At 35.1% G+C, this 13,710-nt stretch overlaps 1 protein-coding gene across 10 annotated transcripts in view; it reads right to left on the bottom strand.

The window, feature by feature from the left end:
* The window catches only part of CDC14B (cell division cycle 14B), a 44,205-nt gene that overhangs the window by 9,690 nt on the left and 20,805 nt on the right, over positions 1-13,710 (bottom strand). For 4 of the 10 annotated variants that reach the window (XM_054652289.2, XM_054652292.2, XM_054652281.2 and 1 more), the window contains 8 exons: positions 12,716-12,792; positions 11,312-11,378; positions 9,856-9,918; positions 8,874-8,961; positions 8,320-8,550; positions 6,374-6,512; positions 6,086-6,239; positions 5,215-5,315 (listed from right to left, as the gene is read on the bottom strand). In XM_054652289.2, the coding sequence (XP_054508264.1) occupies positions 5,215-5,315; positions 6,086-6,239; positions 6,374-6,512; positions 8,320-8,550; positions 8,874-8,961; positions 9,856-9,918; positions 11,312-11,378; positions 12,716-12,792 (920 nt within the window). Of the gene's footprint in view, positions 19-2,627; positions 2,774-5,214; positions 5,316-6,085; positions 6,240-6,373; positions 6,513-8,319; positions 8,551-8,873; positions 8,962-9,855; positions 9,919-11,311; positions 11,379-12,715; positions 12,793-13,710 lie in introns of all 10 variants that reach the window. The other 6 variants (XR_013179797.1, XM_054652284.2, XM_054652287.2 and 3 more) reach the window with 4 other exon arrangements.

Below are 13,710 nucleotides of genomic sequence, written 5' to 3'. Positions count from 1 at the left end.
AAACACCAGCAAACCCATCTGATGCACACAAAGGTTTTCTAACTCATTTGATATGATAAAAAAATGAAAAAAACCAACCAACCACCACCACCACCACCAAAACCTCACAAAAAAGAAACAACCAAAAAAACAACCAAAAAACCCCCAAAACCCTGCAGGCTATAGGATGTTGTAATGGTCACACTATTAAACATACATTTACATTGTAAGAATTTTTCATCTCCAATTCATCTGTAATAGAAACATCACTTGGCAGTTCTGATCCTAAATACACACCACAAATAGCAGACTAGTTTATATACTGCTTTCTTATTCAAGTGAATACTTTGGCCTTTAAACAAATAAACAAATAAAGACCTGTTTGAATGGAACAGTGTAAGGAGCAGCAACTTTTAAATTACTCACAACTCTTATTCACCATTTAACTCAGTGCAAGGGCAGAACACAGGCACACCACCAGCACACAAAAACCCAAACTCCACAACCTGAGACAAAATCCACAAAACTTGAATTGCAAGCAGTGTAATACACATTGGACAGAAATCAGTCCACACAACAAGCTTTTTTAAAATAAGTGATTGCAGAATCCTAAGCAGGGATGAAGAAAAAAGAGGTTACACAGGTGCGTGTCTTCTCTATCTGCAAAAGGCATTTTAGTCTTGCCAACCAATCTGGGCAACCTGTCTTACAAGGTCTGTCAAGTGCAATACTGCTTTCTCCTTCATCACCTCATGATTTTTAAGAAAATAGACCTGAGACCTCTGCTACTCTTCCAAGTCATTGACAGGCAACAAGTGACCAATAACTCCTCAGCATACAGGGCTCCAGCCAAAAAAACTGCCAGGCTAGCCCAGATTGATCCATGATCCTTACCGATAATTTGATCTATTAAAACATGAGATACTTGCTGCAGAAAGAAGAGAAAGTTAGGCAAGCTTTTAAGAAAAGCCTAAGTGTTTTCTCTCCCTATATTTAAACCCACATTGTTAATCTTGAAAATCAAGCAGCAGCACCAGAAATTGGAAATTCACAGCAAATGGGAATAACAAAATTGCTTGCATCACATATACCAACATCAAACAGCCTTTTTCATCTAGCAAGGAATAAGTGTTTCTAGTTTTAAGACAGAACACAGACACAGTAAGAGAAAGAAAGGATGATAGTTGACTGAAATTGATCTTATAGCACAGTACAGCAAAACAAAGCACAGATTGTTTCACCTCCTTAACCTGTGTTTTAAGTTTAGCTTTTTAGTAAGTGTTCAGAAATCTGAGGTCTGACTTCCAGAGACCACTGAGAAAAGAAAGAGTGCTCCATTCACTGTAAAACTTTGAAAACACACCTCTCATGTTATTTGGAATAATGCCTCTCAAGTAAGTTATTTGACAAGGTTAGGGGGAAAATTAAGCTGAAATGATCTTTATTTCTTTATAATTTCTTTCTCAAAAAGAACAGATTAAGATGACCTCAGTGAAGGCTAACTGAATAACTAACCTGTCCAAAGTCTCCCAGTTCTCATTCTATAGTTATCCAGTCACTTAGGTCAGCAGAAAGAGTTTCATGCTTTTTAAAAAGTGCAGACAAAAAGTTGCAAGGCCAAAGGTATGGATGACAGAAAATCTCAGCCCTTCATGCCTGTCAGGAGAGAATGCCTATTCTTAATGAGTAAAAGACTTTCTGACCATTTTTTAATCTGACAGCACTAAGATTTCAAGTATTCACCCACAGTAATCATTCTGCTTTGAGGGTGGTGATGACAGAGAAGCTCCAGGGAGGCTCAGAAACAAGCAAAAAGTTCATCTGCACTTCCTCACAGTTCTGTGTGCTGTTGGAATTTTATTTCACCAAAATATGTAAGTTGTCATTTAATGAAAACATTGCACCTTTTAAGTAGAAGCAAGGCACAGAAATCACTGCAGCTACTCTGATGAAAGTGGAGTGAAGAAAGAGTGAAAACTGTACTCAAGGAACTGATATGCTATTAATGTTTTCTCAGCTGCTGAATCCAAGTAACAGAATAAGGAATGTAAGTAGTCTCCTAAAGCTCTAGAAAACATAACTGTGAACAAAAGATGATGGATCCAGACTGGCTGGGTAAACAAGTGAGCCTGGACCTAACACTGCAACTTGCTCCATCTTCTTTAATGTCAAAAAGGTATAAGAAGTAATGTTTTATGACATGGCATATAAAATTTGATCTCTTCGTAGAAACAAAGACCTACTGACATTTCTAACAAATTCTAATTCTTGGCATTTCATGGGAATAAAATAATGTGTTGGGAAACTAGCCTACTTTGCAAGTTCATGACCTTTGAAGTAAAACTGAAGCTAACATTTGCATCGGCAATATGCAAAGGATAGGATCATATTTTAAAGCAGCACTTTATTTCTTACAGATAATTTTGCTTATGTAGTTTTAAGAGCTCTTTGCCTTTGTATATTGTAAGCCAGCCATAAAAATCATTCAATTATTCCAAATAATATACACAAGAATATAACAAAGCCAGAGCAGTGAAATTCACTCTTGCAACAAAGCCAGTAAGAAAAATGACATGAAAACATGCATTTAAGAGACATACTAGACAGAAAGTGTGAGCTATTGTAGAGAAATGGAATGGGACACTTACACAGTGGCTCTCTCTCAGGGGGTCCTGATGGTTACTATGTTCTTAAACCATCTAGACAGAATAGCAGGCTGGGCAGAAGGGAGCCACATACAATCCACCAGATGACAATGCTAAACAGTGTAGACACCAGCATAGCTAGGAGCCATCTAAAAAGGGATTGGAGGGGGAGGTAGAGATGAAAAAAAATTCAAAGCAAAAGCTATTGGTGCATTTTAGCTTGTTTCAAGTTCTTCAAAAGGATACTGCTCTATAAACTTTGTCAAGCATTTCTTACTTTCTATGACTAACAATCCATACAGCCATAAATTGCCAATGTGGTACCCCTATGCTGCTGGAATCAAAGCAAATCTTCTGAAACCCACACCAAAGTCACCTATTTCACACAGTCTGTATCACTCTTGGAAAGAATTGTGTGCAGGAGCAGTACAGCTCTGACCACTTGCTGCCATCTCTTATGCAGTTTGATCAGCCTGTATTCACACATTTTACTTCACAATCATATATTCTGATACTAAAACATTACATCACAGACAGGTATGTTTGCAGAAACAAGCAACTTATATAAACAGGGGGTGTATTACCTTTCCGTGTAAGAAGCAAAAGCCAATTCATAATCCTTTGCCACAGGTGCAGAATATTGCTTATTAGAACATACATAAAATATCCAGTCATCAACACATAAAGAATTTATACAGCCAACCTCAATAAACACTCTATACAAGTCCCTTGTGACTTAAAAGTAAATAATGCCTCTATTTTTCAAAGACCAACTGTCCAAGCTTCTGGTGCTCTTACTTTGCCCCCCCCAACCCCCCTTATTTTTTCTTCTGAAATAGAACTACTTGGAAGATTTAGAAGCTTCTGTTTGTTTGTTTGTTTAGATAAAAGTAATCAATTTCACTGCCAGAATAATTATTTTAACAGACTAAACTAAAAAGGAAACAGACAGTCATCTCTTGTAGTAGAAAAAACTTCTGACTCACGTAAGGCAGCTAAATATTCCTTGCAATAAAACAACAGTAACGCAAAGGAATGTATGAGTTTACACATTCATTTTTCACTGAATTATTTCAGTACAAGTCGCAACCATAAAAATAACTCAGGGGAACAGAAAGAGGTAAATTGAAGCTCCTTGAGCAACAATGCACAATGTAAAGATGAGCTATAAGCTCCAGGTCAGTTAGTTTAATTCTACACAAGTACAAGCTAATTAGAGCAGATGTTGCAGAACGTTTCATGAGCCAAATAATATTTTGATAGTAGATAGGTTTTGTATTAAGAAGGTATTAGGACAATGGCTCTGAATAGGTTATCACACAGTCTACATTCATCATATGGAACATACACTGAGCGTATGGCAATTAAATACTTGACAATTAAGGCACTTCTGTGCCTCGGAAACTAATCTGCAAGGTAATTGTTTTTTTAGTGTGCTATTTGAAATAACTGAGGTGATGCATTTTGGTATTTTTTAAGTCAGCTGGGCACAGTTTTTGTTCTGAGTATGTTGTTTCTTATATGGCTGCCTGTGTAAATGATAAGCATGAACAGAAGACAGTAATTTAAAACAAAAGTGGAAATCAGACATAGCAATGTGTGAAGGTTTCCAGAGATATATTCCTTTACCTTCAGCACATTTTTACTACATACTTCTCACTTTTTCTAAAAGTCTGCTGACAGTGGTGATCTTGAAAAAGAAGAAAAAGAAAATAAAAAGTCCAGCAAGGTAGCAGCATCATGTCCTACAGAAGGACAACACAATAAAAGTCATGTTGACTGTGGCCTGTGATTTTGGTCACGTGTGATTCACAAAAGTCTGACAGCCAGGGGTCACCATTGCTTTCCTAGCAATCAAACGCGATCCTGCAAAGTTTTCCAAGTGTTGCATTCACTTGCAGTTTGTTTAAGGGCAGGCAGATATATTTTGCACCCACAGTTCTTACAAGCTACAAAAGATGCAAACTTTCTTTTACAGGTGATGTTTCAGGACTTGTCTAAAATAAAGAGACTACCAGCTTCACTGACAGAAATGCAGTTCTTTGAATTTGTTTACTGAAACAGTGGCTACTCTGCCTTCCAGATCCACCAGACATAATCACAAAGCCCACAGGATTTAGGGAGAGTTCTCTTCCAAGGAAGAGAAAATGAAAGAAAGCTAAAAATCCTTCTTTCAACTCTGACTTTACCGACTTTACTTCAAACACCAGGACATAACTTATTTGAGCCAATCAAACAAAACCACACATAGTCATACTCTTTTGTTTTTATACTACCACAGGACAGACAAGGGAATGTTTGTGATTAAACTAAAAGTAAAGCATTCAGAAGTGCTATAGGAGCTTGTAAAGTGCAGAATATCAGCTTCAAAAACTATGCAGAAAACTAGAAATTCAGTAATATAGTTCTTTAACCAAATTGTCCTGCCTCCTCAGCATTCACCAAGCCTTCAGAGAAATGGTGAACCTCATGTTTGTTTTAAGGGAATAAAAACAGCATTGATAACAAAAATTTGTGGGCAATGGGAAGTATGCATGAAGAAAAGGATAAAAGTGTTTCTGGCATTTTATATATTCAGAAACTGACTTACGCTAGTGGAGATGCAGTTGGAGCTTTTGCTTGCCTTTTGCTTTTCAGAGCACGAAGCTTATCCCCTTGTGTTAAACAGTTTGTTTCGTCATCATCACTGTACTGAATAAGTGGAGGGGGGAAAGGGATAAATCAAGATTAAATATAGGCACTTTGATATATAAGAATTAACTTTATCTTAAACCTTAAAATTAGAATTATCTCAACAGGATAAAGTCAAAGGAAATTCATTTGCATAAATATAGTTCTGTTTCTTCCAGTTTCCTGTTTGCTGCCTTAGAAGCTGTAAACCATTAAGTGGTGTCATGACTTACATGCATTGGAATATTGTCTCCTTTTAAAGCATTGGAAGCAATATATTATAAAATCTTTGCTTAAGTACAGTATGATCTTCACTAAATACAGCATTTCCCTTCTTCAGTTGCCTTTTTAAAACAGCAGAACTGTCTTTTTCAAAAAGCACCATCAAAAGGTATTACAGAAGTTGCAATTACTTAGAAACTAAAATGAGTAAAAATGATAAGCATAACCCACCCTTTCATCCCCTCCCTTTAAATACACACAGTGAAGCAACAAACATTCCAAAATGAAATCAGTGTTTTTGATTGCAGAATGTATGTTTTTTCTATTGTTGACCTAATTACAGAAGACTAAAACATGATGATGCTCCTACTTCACCTGTGTTCTAAACTCCATTTTTCATAACTGCCATCCCTAGTTTCCTCCCCCTCCCCCACATCCTTTTATACAAAAAGGGTGAACAGAAAAAAAATTTGATTAACAAAGTTTTAGTGCACCCACAGGTTTTTTCAAAACCTGAGAGATTCTCAACAGTTTCAACTTTTACAAGAGCACAATATTTGGATGGTTACCAGTTCAATGTCCTTTTGGATGCTTCTCCTGTTTCTTGTGTTATTAATTGAAATATCATCTACTCCTGACAGAATTCTTGTTACAGCAATTTTATGGTTTCGTTTCAACTTTGCACGGAAAATATCCCCTTCTGTCCAAAGTTCTGCCTGTTTGCTATCATAACATGGAAAAAAAGGCCCAAAACACAACAAATTAACACTGAAGATTGTTAAGTGTATAATAGAAGAAGAAGAAGAAAAATACATCTAGATTTATTTTTGGCAATAATTTACACTCAATCTACTTACTCCATCAGGAAATGCTGTTGTGGTCCAATCACAGAACCAGGTCTATTTATTCTGATCCAGGCAATAGATTCAGCAGCTGTCATCCGATAATGCTTCATGATGTAACAGGCAATAAGTGTGCCAGTTCGTCCGAGACCAGCTGTGTAATATAGAAGAATGGCTTCTTTTATATATCCATCTCCATCTGGAATCTGTTGTAACTACAGACACTGTTACTTGGGCAAGTAGTTACCTGCCTAATTTATCAAAACAAACCTCTACTTATCAAATGTGGTAAGGGAAACTTAGTCTTTAATCTGTTTCATCATATACAAGGTTACTAACACACTCTCCATATTTTCTTTGAGTGAGGTAACCCTCCAAAGCCAGCAAATTTACAAATATCTGTAAGTTTAGCTACCTTTATTTACCTATCTATCTATGAATATGTATGAAGGTATGAGAATGTTTATAAGGATGGGATAAAACAGTTGGCCTTTTTTTTCTTTTCAGAATTCTCCCAGCACCTTCTTGCAAACTAATCATACATTGTACTCATTGCACTGAAATTAGATGTTCTCCCAGCCCCCCGTCTAATTAATCTCTTTAACTCCCAAGAAAAAAACAAATTTTGCAATAAGCAAGTCTGGGCACTAGCTAGCACAGAAAAGAAGTACTCCAGAGTGAGAAACCTTATTTAAAATGGCCCTCAAAACAGTTCTATTTACCTTGGGAAAACATGAGAAGCAAGAGAGGACTGCTCCAGCTAAGTGGCATCTCTCCTTAATCACTTGCTGCACATGCAAACCACACACCACCTTAGCTCATTTAACAATTAACTGATCAACACCACTGTAAAATCTTCTGTATAACACAATAGCAAAGACAACCACACAGTAGCTTCCATGACTTGCTTTAGGAACTTGCTTTAGCTTTCTATGACTTCCATGACAGCTTTAGGAACAGACTACAGCATTCTACACTTCCTCAAGAGTAAGCGCAGTCTAGACACCATTAGTCTGACATCTACCAAAGAACACCTTAATTTAAATGAAAACAAAGCACTTGTATCACTGATACTCAATATTCTGGCATAACCACTTAAGCAATATGCCTGAATTTATCACCTCAGTGAAGAATAAGAGTATGGACTTGTTTTCCCAGAGTCAAGATGCTGGTTTCAACAATTCTTTCACTTTATAAAATATAATTCTGTTAAATGCAGCAAACAGATGGCAGATACAGGAACAAAACTGCAGCCTTTGCAGGTCCAAAGAAACAGGTTAAGAAAAGGCCCTTCTCCTTCAATCACAGCATTATCAGATACACTAGTAATGCAAAGCTGTGGAGAAGAAATGTCTGATAGACTATTAAAGATGGTGTGGGAAGGGAAACATACTGCCTCTAGAACAACTGAAAACATATATAACAGCTATACTAGCTGCATTGGCCAGGCTCTTACAATCTTCGCAGTTTAACTCTGGAGGAATCGATATTCAGAGCATGCCCAAATTAGTATAGTTTCTGAGAGATGAAGATTTTGGTAGCTATGCCAAAAGAAGAGCACTCATACACTTTGAGAAATCTCCCCAAAATACAACACTGTTTCCAAAACTTTACCACTTGGTATATTTAAACATGTATTTTCAGAGAGAACTTGACAGGACTTCAAATGCCTGCCCAAAGCATCCTTTGAAAGTACTAACACTTTCTAGCAGAAACAGCTATTAATATCGGAAATCTCACTTTCCCCAGTCTCATTTTGGGAATGGCTTGGAAGATTTTTCTGGTACTTAACAAAATTAGAAGTTGAAGCGCTGAACAGAATCATAGAAATAATTTTAATGGAACAGTTGCAGTTTGGCAGACATGTTAATAACTAGATATAGTAGAATTATATTGCAAAATAGCTCAGGAACTGTAATTATAAACATCACTAGCGATATAAACTGGTTTTTGCATCATACCTTTGCAATGCACGGCTATTACACCTTCAGCATTTTCACAAATATTTAGAAATGTTTTAACTATAGTATCACTAGGTGTGCTTCCATCAGCAAAGAAGAGATCAAAATGCTCAAATCCAGCATCTGTAAATCGTTTGGCATCATACAGTTTTTTGTTGAGGCGTATTATAGTGGTGACCTTCTTTTGCTTGAAGTATGGGAAATAAGCCTCTGGAGCATGGTGGGGATAGCCTATTTGAGAACAGAAGATAAAAAAAAGAGTAAGGCTTAAAGTGAAGAAATAAAAAATATTAAAAAAAAGATATGAAAACACTCCCAAAACAGAGAGAAGATAAAGAAATAGACTAACTGAAAATGGAATTTTAATACAATCACCTAGGTCAGATACAATTAAACCAAGCATTAAAATTTTACTGCCAGAGTTCTTATAAAAGGAAAAGAGCCAAGGAAAAAACACACTGTTTGAGGAACAATTTTTAAAGCTTGTTCTTACTGATAACAATCAACTAAGAAAGTAGTGGGCTTGTGTTCCCCACCTCCTTTTTTAAGCATACCATTTTCAATTTTACTTCTTGAATGAGGTCCACTGAAGGCAATGAATTTGTTTGGTATTATCCAGTTAAAATCTCCATTTTCTGCTCTCTGTCAAGAGAAAATGCTTGGTTTATCATTATCCCTGTATTTTCAGGCTTTTCCTTATTGTTTCAAAATACATGCTAGATAGAATTGATGTATAATTTTTGTCAAAGGAAGGTGTGTTAGTTGGCTGCTTTCTTTTTCATCATGAGGATGACAGATGCTCTCAACGTCACATTTCTCCACTGTGTCCCTGTCTTTCTAAATCAGAGTTTTAGAACAACACAACTGATGCCCTTCAGATGAAGAGCAACTTCCAAATTTTTATTTTTTATAGGATTCTAAATTGATCTTACCAATTGGTCTTACCACCATTCACAAAATATATAATGAGTTTTTCAGCTCAGGACCATTTAATTTTCTCTTTACAGACATCTGGCAGCTTTGCATTTCTGAGACTGCATACAATCAGGAGTTGCAGTCCTTCATTGTGACAATAATTTCCTACGACTCAAAGTGAATTTTATGCACTTGGAGATTCCCAGCCCTGTTTTCTTCTTTACCTCAAAGAGTGTTATTACATTTTTGCCATGTGTCCTCAAATACATACTTTGATTGTTCTCTAGCATTCAGTTAGACTTGGGCTTGTATGCCCTTTAGTTTTCATCAAGACTGCTCAAGAATATCCAGGGTTTTACTAATAAAGGAGACTCTCATTTATTTCCATTTTGGTTTCTGCTTTTCCCCATGTTTGAACATAATTATGCTTAAATCTGGATTTTACTATTATCTCTCTGACCACTAACCTTTATTTAACTTAACCTTTATTTAACTTATCATAACTTAAAGAGACAAAACAAAAATGGAACTTAATACTACAAAAGAATAGCAGAAATTATAACCAATTGCTTTAGCATTAGTAACAGCAAACAAATCAAGAAATTGATATTGAACACTTACTTCGTAATGCTCATATTCATCTACATCAAACGTACTAAAATCCAGGAAACCATACTGCAAAGCCTAAAATTCAGAACACAGCTCTTAACAAAGATACCTCTTCAATGAGGACAGTTTATTACTCTTTTCAGTTACATAAAGTCCTTTAGTACACACTCTCCTTCTATCTTCACAAAACTTAAGAATACAGAAAAACTCAGTCTTGCTTTAAACTAGGTTTGTAAATTTCAATATAAGTGAAGTTAGATGAATAAATCAACTTTTTTGTTTTCACAAAATCACTATAAAAACCCCAGATTACTGAAGCATTTAGTCTTTTCATTATTGCTAGCTGCACAAAATAAAAAGAAAAATAACCAGCAAAAAAATATCTATTGAAGCTATGAGTAGATTCTAAAGACTGCATTCAAGGACTGGAGATATTTTTTGTGCACAAATTCTATTTGCTAATATCTTCACTGATTTGAAATTGCTTGCAGTCACAAAGTCCTAAGTAGATACTACTGTGAGTCCGTATGTCCCATAATTAGCCACAGCCATAATACTTAACACTGTATAAAAAATGTAAACATTTGGGTAACTAATAGTTTATCCACTTGTTAAACAGGAAGACAAATACAGATAAACCTCCTACCTCCAGATATTAAAAATACTACATTCCAATTTTCTTTTTTACTACCTAATCTTCTGCAGCTTTGCTTGTTGCTCACCTGCAAGAACATCAATGCACCAGTCTTGGCATACAAATAACCAATTTCAAAATACCCAGAAAAGCTGAAAAATCATCAATCTTCAAGAAGATGACTTAACCAGTAAAAATGTCACTATTTGGTAGAGATACCCATAATACAAAACAATAATATGGTGGAGAGCTGCAGAATTCCATTTCACTATTCATACAGACTAAAAATAATGTGATTTGATTCCCTTATCCTTTAATGCTGCATTACTTCACTGCTATATTGCTATAAAACCTAGATTTTATAATTTTATAGTTAAAAAAAGAAGCACCTACTTCCTAACATTTGTTCTATTTCTATTACTGAAGCAAAATCTGAAATCATTACCATGTGCTGCAAATGCCAGAAGTATATAGCAAACCCATTCAAAACCCTTTGAAAGGCTATGTTCAGCCTAATACATAACACCAGGGGGCATACAATAAACCTAATACAAAGCTCTTAGGATTAGAGGTGAATTACTGTCCCAATAGATTACACAAGTAAAACTCAGAATTCCCTCTATAATGTCTTCACTTGATTACATAAAGTACTGGTAGACTTCTAAGAATGCTATATCTATTTTGTGACAATGCGTAATGCATAGTAAACTAGGCAACAATCAGCAGATCTGCTAGTTCACAGCTTTAATTGGATCCTAGTTTCCTAAGCCTTCTTCTTCTGATGGGCAACATTTAGCTACTTTTTTGAAATGTGTAAAATATTTATTTACTGACCTTGTTTATTGCATGAAAACAGTCCAGTAACGTTAGATGAAAACTGCAAGTACCAAAGGAAGCATCCCTATAAGATACAATGACCAAAACATAATTATTGTATTTTAATCCAAGTGAAAGCAATTGAAGATACTTCTCTAAAACACCTTTTAAAATTACTTCAAGGTAATGATTATTAAACTGAAATAATTATATCAAATGATTACTTCATTTCCCATACATTGAATCTTACAAGAATAACAACATAAAATAACTTCTATTAACAGATACAACAGTAAGATTACTCCAGCTACAGTTTTTGTAAAGCAGAAATGTTCAATTTCTGACATGGACTGTTAGTAAAAATGTTCAATTTCTGACATGCACTGTTATACTAAAATATTTAGTAAATATAGTAAATATATAAATCTAATAGTAATTATACAATAAATTATAGTAAATATAATAAAATAGAATAAAATATTTTCCTTAGTAAATAAAATATTTTCCTTAAGAAGCATAAATAGTTAATGCTTACACAAGAGGAGAAACTAGTTTCATTAAAACAGCTCCTTTCAATGACAAGTTTTTTAATTCTGTTGATACAGGAATTGCATGTTCTTAGTATGTGACCATTATAAAATTTCATAAGCACTGCAGATTACGAATTCTACAGGAATACTATAGTGAAGTAAATAAATTAATTAAACTGAATCTAAACCAGAGAACCATTAGAAAACATTTCATGTTCAAATTTCAGCTGAGATGAAGAAGAATTTTGAAGAACCTGGATAGCTATCTCTAGTAATTTTTTCTATCCTTTCCTTCCTTATGAATCAGTGAGAAAAAGGGCAGAAATTAGGAGGAGACAGAAATAATAGAATGTTACTCAAGTCAAAGAAAGGACACATAAAGGTGACATCATAGTAGCACGTGTATCAGACCACCTGATGAGAAGGAACAAATGGATAAAGCCTTCTATAGTCAGATGGAAGCAGCCTCACATTCTTAGGCCATGGTCCTCACAGGGAACTGCAACCACTCCGATAGGTTTTGGAGGCATAGCACAGTAGGGCACAGGCAACAGAGATGGCTCCTGGAATACACTGATGACAACTTCCCACTTGCCAAATATGTGCAGCAATCTGCAAATACTGCCTTGTGATAAAGAATGCTATTAAGTATTGCAAGCCCTCTGTGGTGAATGACAGATATTTTGATATGTTTAACTATCAGATACTGGCACAAAATCAGACTGCCAAGTGAGAAGCAATAAGGAAGATTAAAAAGCTCAATGAGTTGACAAAACAAAACAAAATAAAATAAAACCCCAGAAAACCAACACAGCAGAAATTAGTACTGAAAAATGTTACATTCTTCTTCAAAATATCAAGGTACCGAAAGTTCTATCAACTTGTTATTTACCTGAAAGGAAGATATGAAACACTTCCTGACAATATAAGCCTGTACACATCTTCAGGGGATTCTCTCAGGTATATTATCTATTTTTGGAAAAAGACAGAAAAGGAAAAAGATTATTTTATGACAGACTTCAATAATTTCAAGTAATTTGTTTACTACAGAAGGCATAATTAATTATCACAGAGTGCAGAAGTGCTGGAAAAGAGTGGAATCAAGAACAAATGTTTCAAGTGTGCAACAATAAAACTAACATAAACAATAAAAAATCTTGTCAATCTAAAGAAATATATATTTTAAAACAATCTTTATAGATTTGCGCAGGAGTTGTTCAGCTATAGACTACAGTGAAAAGGCTCCTGTTCAACTGAATTCTTACATTTCTACTATGACTCAGCTTCACCAGTTTGTAAATTTGTTTAAAATAAGCTTTTAAGATGTAAATCAAAACATAAAAACCTGAAGAGATATCAGTAAAGCTATCATCTAGTACACAAATTGTGGATACACACAGCAGACAAGACTAAAACAGTTATTTATGTTTGATCTTCCTACAGAACATTTACATTAATCCAAATTCTGTACTTCCTCTTTTGCACCTCTGGGGCAATATCCAGTAAAACTAAATCCAGATGTCATAAACTAAGAGAAAACAAAAAGAAAAAAAACAAACAAATAGGTTCAGAAGCAAAATACTATGAACAGAATGAATCGAACTTTCTACTGTCAAAAACACTCAGAAAAGAATTCACAAAGGACCAACTTACGAGAAATATCCGTATGGTCTTCCATCACAACATGTCTGATCCCTCTTGGATAGCCTTTAACACTAAGGTCTCCTTAAAGAATACCTAAAACTCCTCTTTTTTGCATATCTCTTCTTCAAATACCATTAAACACCATCCCCAGCATGGCCAGGAGGTAACAACTGTTAATAACAAGCTGTCATTAACAGGTCAATATTGAGTAATTTCAAGTTAATACTTTTTCTTTGAATTTGC

Source organism: Agelaius phoeniceus, chromosome Z, assembly GCF_051311805.1.
Source record: "Agelaius phoeniceus isolate bAgePho1 chromosome Z, bAgePho1.hap1, whole genome shotgun sequence".
In the NCBI taxonomy this organism is placed as follows: Eukaryota; Metazoa; Chordata; class Aves; order Passeriformes; family Icteridae; genus Agelaius; species Agelaius phoeniceus.
This window is presented reverse-complemented; position numbering and strand designations above follow the sequence as displayed.